General features: G+C 38.9%; 2 protein-coding genes across 3 annotated transcripts in view; both read right to left on the bottom strand.

Annotated features, from left to right (window-relative positions):
• The window catches only part of Sans (SAM_USH1G_HARP domain-containing protein Sans), a 58,815-nt gene extending 56,498 nt beyond the window's left edge, over positions 1-2,317 (bottom strand). For both annotated transcript variants that reach the window (XM_086537340.1, XM_086537339.1), the window contains exon 1: positions 2,175-2,317. In XM_086537340.1, the coding sequence (XP_086393466.1) occupies positions 2,175-2,194 (20 nt within the window). In that variant the 5' untranslated portion in view covers positions 2,195-2,317. The remainder of the gene's footprint in view (positions 1-2,174) is intronic.
• Positions 2,318-2,705: 388 nt separating this feature from the next.
• Positions 2,706-5,657, bottom strand: LOC122258187 (heat shock 70 kDa protein cognate 4). Its single transcript, XM_043023979.2, has 2 exons — positions 5,487-5,657; positions 2,706-5,293 (listed from the first exon to the last, which is right to left on the bottom strand). Exons 1-2 carry the CDS (start codon positions 5,655-5,657, stop codon positions 3,566-3,568), a joined length of 1,899 nt encoding a protein of 632 aa, XP_042879913.2. The 3' UTR covers positions 2,706-3,565.
• Positions 5,658-7,500: the final 1,843 nt, after the last annotated feature.

Below are 7,500 nucleotides of genomic sequence, written 5' to 3' on the forward strand. Positions count from 1 at the left end.
GCAGAGCGGCATTCACCACTGCTCCTGTTTCCCTTTCCATAGCGAGGTCGCATTCGCCGTATTATCACCACATTTTCATATACATCAACATCAATTCACAGACAAGGTCGGCGCCACAGTAGATTTCCGTCCATCTCTTCGCCCCTCTGACCTTCATGCCTCTGACCTTCAGTCTCTATTGAAATAAAGCGAAGAAAATGGTCTGATTGCGTATACCCTTTGGGGAGATGTGAGTAAGTGAGATGGGAGGTTGGGAACGAAGGGGTGGGGTGGATGTGGGTGGAGGGGGGGGGGGGCGAGGGAGCGGAAGTGGGCAGGTGGGCTGCGGCGTCCAGGTGTACGGCGCTGGGGGTGTTGGGGGGTAGGGGGGGGGTAGGAGGAAGTTGGATATGGGGCGGTTTTGTGTGTGTGTGTGTGTATGTGTATATATATATATACATATACATATACATATATATACACATACATACATACACACACACACACACGCAAGCACATATGCATATATATATATATATATATATTTATATACATATATATTTGTATGTATGTATATATATGTATATATGTGTATATATGTATATATGTGTATATAGGTATATATATATATATATATATATATACATATATATATACATATATATATACATATATACATACATAATAGAAAGTGAATCGCTGAGATGAGGAGGAAAAACTGTATGTGTCTTCGCTGCATATTCACAACCTCAGAAGCGCACCCACACCCGTTCTTACTAGGGCTGCGTGCATGAATTTACGGTACGAGAAACAGTGCACTATAAAACACCGTGCATGATTCATGGTCAGCGAGAGTATACACACAGACAATCCTAATCAAACTTAGTATGACATTACACTAAGTAAATACAAGCAGCAGTCAATAATATGAAGATTAATATGATTTCACGAATGACGTCTAAGATACCAATTCATTGATGCATTGAGGCCATTTCCATCTGGATTGGATTTAGATGAATGGGCAGAATAACAGGAGAGGGCTGGAGACATATATATCCTTCGGTCAACGGCAGTTTTGATGTCTCGTGAAACTTGATGGGTTAGGAAAGGCGACAAGGTAAGGGCTTCAGATTTATTACACTGCATTCGTTTATGAGAGTTCAGGTACACATCAATTTCTTAATATAAATAAAGGGCCGATTTAGACTGTTGACTTTTTACTGAATAGAATGCTAACGGTGCTCATCATCGGCGGGATTGTCTCCAGGACAACAGGATTTAATAAACTTCTTCAGAACACAAACAAGCGCGTAACCACACACACACACACACACACGCGCACACACACACACACACACACACACACACACACACACGCACGCACACACAAACACGCACACACGATAGACTCTGCAACGCGTATGTCGAGTCGCGGCCACATGATTTCCGTTTCCGCCGTAACGGACAGAATAATGAAAGGTTAACCTGAATAAGGTCAGTGTGTATGTGTGTACGTATCTTCGACTGTGAAAAACAAAAACAAAAAAACAAGCGCATCGCTCCTGCATCTCGTCCCGCTGAGGAAAGGAGCCTGAGTGGCCTAAGTTGCATAAAAAATGTCCGGATCATACGTCACCAACGTCACTTTCCCTTGTTAGGTGAAAAAGCGTAATAGCATCGTGAGAATGTTGGGGCATTAATGCTACTACTACTACTGCTGCTGCGAATTCTGTTGCACAATACCAACTATGCATTGCTACCGCTACTACAGCGACAACTAACATTGCTACAGCTTTGGACATAGATACTTTACAAATACACTCGTTATTGGGATTTTCGAGTCGATGGTGTTATTCCTTTGGTAATCACTAAACCGATGTTGTTTTCTCTATTTGTTCATTTCACGACTTACAGAACCCTTGCACTTGTTGAACGCACCGGGAGTATTTGAATAAAAGTGCAATCAGTTTCCTTCTTTGATATATGGTAATGTTGATAACACAAATAGTAAATCAAAATAAATCTTAAATTGTACTTCGATTCCTATGCATTGCATGTACCGAGCAATAACTTCCACCTCATCACTGCCAACTGATATCACAATCAGCGAGCGGCTGGCTGATAACTCTTATCAACAAATCATATTTCACATTATACAACAAATAGAAAAAAATACATGAACTATAGAGTCTCACCTATGAAACCTATCGGACATCTTGGTCTGTTATTCCATTACAATCTGAACTCAACGATTAATATCCAAACCCGGCGAGCGCTCAGCCAAGTACCTCCTCACCGCGTCACTGTCACTCGCAAACTGGTGAGATCAGCGACATGTTACCTGAACGCAGACAGTTGCCAACTATTCTTACCTGAAAAGTTTCTGAACGTTTTTATTTTTTATTTTTTTTTTATTTTTTTTTATTTTATTTTTTTTATTAATGTGATCATTATCATAATTCGATTTCCGGTTTTACATTACTCAAAACTTATTTGTTCTATCTGAGCGAATATTAAAAACAATATTTATGCTTTTGAATTCTTCACTGACGGTAAGTTGGCGATTTTCACTCGGGTTCATATAATAATAATGGCACCGGAAGGATTGGAATAGCTTGCTACACATGTTCTTCTTTAATTACGTGTTGCACAATGAATCTTATGGACACTTTGGAAATGAGAGGGTAATGAAATACATGTTTTTATTTGGATCAAGCAGGTTGATTTTATTGATGTTCATAAATAAGCATTCTCATATATGTGCACGCACTTAATGCAAACTAGTATATATACATGTATACATACATAAATGCGCATTTATCAATCTTTATCTATCTACCTATATCGATCTATTTCTAGAGAGATATAGAGATAGAGAGAGAGATAGACAGAGAGAGAGAGAGAGAGAGAGAGAGAGAGAGAGAGAGAGAGAGAGAGAGAGAGAGAGATGTATAGATAAACATATTGTATGTGTGGGTGAGTGTGTGCACAATCATATATCATAACCAGAATGCGGCGATAGTATAATAACAATTATAGGACTATACATTAGAAGACCTTAAAAGTCTAGAAACAATTCTGCATTTCCACACAATTCAGGGAAGACGCGATGCTTGGTTATCTGCACTGGACTCTCCTTCCTTAATCCTTCCCTTCATTCACTTTTTCTCTGGTGATAAGGAAGGAATCTCTATCCTCACAGGGGAATATACAATCTGCTAGTTTTGCGTTATCTATCTAGGACATAGAAGCGAAGTAAATGCCGTCAGATATTTCAGCGAATTCTTTCCTCTAACCTTTGAACGTGGAATTATAAGATTTCTTGTAAGTATCATAATTGCCTTATACTTTTCTACACATCGGAACAGACAACGTAAACTGGGCACATATTATTTGTTTTAACACAGAACTGAAAATAATCCGTTTCCGTGATAATTATTTCCACTGTTGGAATGAGCTCAGGTTTACTGGTGTTGAATTTCCGAACAATAAGAAATATACAGAAAGGTAACACAAAACATGAGCACACGGCTCGTAGGCAAAGCATTTCTAAGCTACGCCGCGGCTTCAACACACGAATGGCAAATTAATCTACTTCTTCAATTGTGGGCCCCTTGCCCGAGGAAGCCCCATGTCCCGCTGCTGCTCCGTGGATTCTACTTGCTATAGGCTGCCAGGCCCTTTCCAGTTCTTTAATCTTGTACTCATATTCCTCCTTTTCTGCTAACTGGTTGACATCTAGCCACTTCAAGGTTTCTTCTGCTTTCTCTTCCATGCAACGCTTTTCGTCAGCTGATAATTTGTCGGCCAGTGAAATGTCAGAGATGGATGACTTGATGCTGAAGCAGAGAGCTTCTAGGCGGTTCTTGGCATCTATGCGTTCTCGCTGTTTAGCGTCTTCTTCGCGGTATGATTCAGCTTCGTTGACCATCCTCTCGATTTCCTCTTTACTAAGACGACCCTTATCGTTAGTGATGGTGATTTTGTTTACCTTCCCTGTAGACTTGTCGACAGCAGAGACGTTGAGAATACCATTGGCGTCGATGTCGAAAGTGACTTCGATCTGTGGTATACCACGAGGTGCTGGAGGAATTCCGCTTAATTCAAATTTTCCCAGCAAATTGTTATCTTTGGTCAATGCTCGTTCTCCCTCGAACACTTGAATAAGTACACCTGGCTGGTTGTCAGCATAAGTGGTGAAGATCTGAGAATGCTTGGTGGGAATTGTGGTATTGCGTTTGATGAGGGCCGTCATGACTCCGCCAGCTGTCTCAATCCCCAATGAAAGTGGAGCCACATCAAGAAGTAACATATCCTTTACTGTCTCTGACTGATCTCCTCGTAATATGGCTGCTTGGACTGCGGCTCCATAAGCTACAGCTTCGTCTGGGTTGATGGACTTGTTCAAATCCTTTCCATTAAAGAAATCTTGAAGGAGTTTTTGCACTTTGGGAATGCGAGTTGAACCTCCAACCAAAACAATATCGTGGATACTACTCTTGTCTAACTTTGCGTCTCGGAGAGCTTTCTCAACTGGTTCCAGAGTTCCTCGGAAAAGGTCAGAACAAAGCTCTTCGAATCTTGCTCGGGTGATAGATGTATAAAAGTCGATGCCTTCAAACAGAGAATCAATTTCTAGACTGGCTTGAGTGGAAGAAGAAAGAGTTCGTTTTGCTCGTTCACAGGCGGTTCGAAGACGTCGAAGTGATCGCTTGTTTGTGGTCAGATCTTTCTTGTATTTCCTCTGGAACTCTTGAGTGAAGTGAGTAACCATTCTGTTATCGAAGTCTTCACCTCCCAAATGCGTGTCTCCAGCTGTTGACTTCACTTCGAACACTCCATCGTCGATGCTCAGGATGGACACGTCGAAGGTACCTCCTCCCAAGTCGAAGATCAACACGTTTCGTTCTCCTTTTCCCATAGTTTTCTTGTCAAGGCCATATGCAATGGCGGCGGCTGTTGGTTCATTGATGATTCTCAGAACGTTGATGCCCGCAATGGTTCCTGCGTCCTTGGTGGCTTGTCGCTGTGAGTCGTTGAAGTAGGCGGGGACCGTGATGACGGCGTCTTTGACGGTCTTTCCTAGGTAGGCTTCGGCTGTCTCCTTCATCTTGGTGAGCACCATGGACGAGATCTCTTCAGGGTTGAAGGTCTTGCTTTCTCCCTTGAATTCCACTTTCAGCTTGGGTTTTCCGCCTTGGCTGACGACAGTGAACGGCCAGTGCTTCATGTCGCTCTGGACAGTTTGGTCGTCAAATCTGCGACCGATGAGGCGTTTGGCATCGAACACCGTATTGGTAGGGTTCAGAGCCACCTGTTGATTGAAAGTGTGTCTCTTAAGCAATTTTGACTGACATTGTTATAATAAAAGTGTAATTTACTGTTCTGTTGAATTTATTTTGAATACCTTATATACTTGCAATGCTTGAAAAGCAAATTTTAGATTTTTTTTTCTTTTATCAAGTGAGACTAAAACAATCGAAGGATGCGTCTAATTCGGTCCATACCTGGTTCTTGGCGGCGTCTCCAATGAGCCTCTCGTTGTCTGTGAAGGCCACGTAGGAGGGCGTGGTCCTGTTGCCCTGGTCGTTGGCGATGATCTCCACCTTGCCGTGCTCGAACACGCCCACGCACGAGTAGGTCGTGCCCAGGTCGATGCCGATAGCTGGAGCGGCCATTCTGAAGACAAATATGACTTTGTGTTAAGAGTGGTTTTAAAAATATTTCCCTTACATTCAGCATGCGCAGTGACAACGTTCGTTAGATATTCCTTTTGGGCATTAATGTTTCACTGACGTTCAGAAAAGGAACTGAAGTCTACACTGTTATTATTTTTCAATCGTTAGAGCACTGCTTGATGATTTTATAAGAATAAAACAAAACAGAAATAAATGTGCACGGACAGCACTTAATCACAATTTAATCGTACCTTCTATATCTATATCTTCTATGTATATACCTGATACTCTCCAATTAAACTACATTAAATCATCAGGATGAAATCTTAGTGTTTTACTTACCTCCGAAAGTCTACGGACGCTTGTCTTTCAAATGGACGTACTGATGGTTGGTATTCTTAAAAATGTAGTGAATCTCACATTTACCAAACGTGTTCTGACGAGTCTCCGCTGCAGCCGGTATATATATGCACCACCGTTTTCTCTAGAACTTACCATCGCATGCGCATCGTGTCTAATCAATCACAATATATCCTAAACAGATGATTAAATCTTCAGTCTTTTTTGAATGAAAGTTCCATCATGCATTATTGTGACTGTTACCATGCACTCAATATCATTCATAAAAAAGCGGTAATCACCCAAGTAACAGAGCGATCAATACTGCCAGCTGGATTGACAAACCACAGCCTTTTTTCCCTATGGAAAGATCGAGAAAAGGGGGACTTTCAAGTTATTCTCGTCCTGTAAAGCTTCATTAGATACAAATTTCTTTTTAGAATGAAGAAACTTTCCTACTGAGTATACGCGTATGATGATCATATGGCTGAAAGGGCAGTGCGTGGAATTAATGAGATACCGATAACTTTTGTATTGATTATTTGATTCAGCAGTGATGGAAAAAGTAAAATAACAATCAAAATTATGAGAATGATGATGATTTTAATGATGAAAACAATAATGATGATAATGATAACTGTAATAAGAATAACAAGAGTAATGATGATGATAATGATAATATTGATAACTGTGATAATAATGATAATGGTAGTGACAATAATAATGGTAATGATAATGATAATAACAATAGTAATGGTAATGATAATGATAATAACAATAATAATGGTAATGATAATGATAATGACTATGATAATAACGATAGTAATAATAATGATAATGGTAATGATAGTATTGACGTGATGATTGTAATGATCATGGTGGTGATAATATTGATAGTGATGATATTAGTAATAATAATGATAATAATGATAATGATAATGATGATAATGATGATACTGATAATAGTGCCAATGATGATGATTATTATAAAAAAACGATAACAATAACGATAGTGATAGTGATATATATACGAATATTTTTATTGATGACTATGATAATAATGATGATAATAATGATGGAAATACTGACAAAAGTAATTGTTATGATGATGATAATAATGATAACATTGATAATGATGAAAAGGTAGCAATACTAATCAAGATGTTATTAATATGATAATAGGGGGGATGGCATTGACAGCATAATCATAGTGATAATGAGGATAATAATGATGATGATTATAATATTGATAGTAATGATAACAATGATGATAAAAATATTAATAATACTTATAATAATAATGATAACAGTAAAGTTAATGATGGTAATAATAATGGTAATAATATAATTGATGGTAACAGCAAAAACAATAATGATAATCATAATGATGATATAAATAATGGTAATAATAACAATATCAGTGATGATGATTATGATAAAACTAGCATTAAAGATAACAATAGCAATAAGGACAATGATAATAATGGTAATAATGATGATGATA

This window comes from Penaeus japonicus, unplaced genomic scaffold (genome assembly GCF_977035675.1).
Source record: "Penaeus japonicus unplaced genomic scaffold, GWHDUDI00000001_assembly GWHDUDI00000005, whole genome shotgun sequence".
Classification (NCBI taxonomy): Eukaryota; Metazoa; Arthropoda; class Malacostraca; order Decapoda; family Penaeidae; genus Penaeus; species Penaeus japonicus.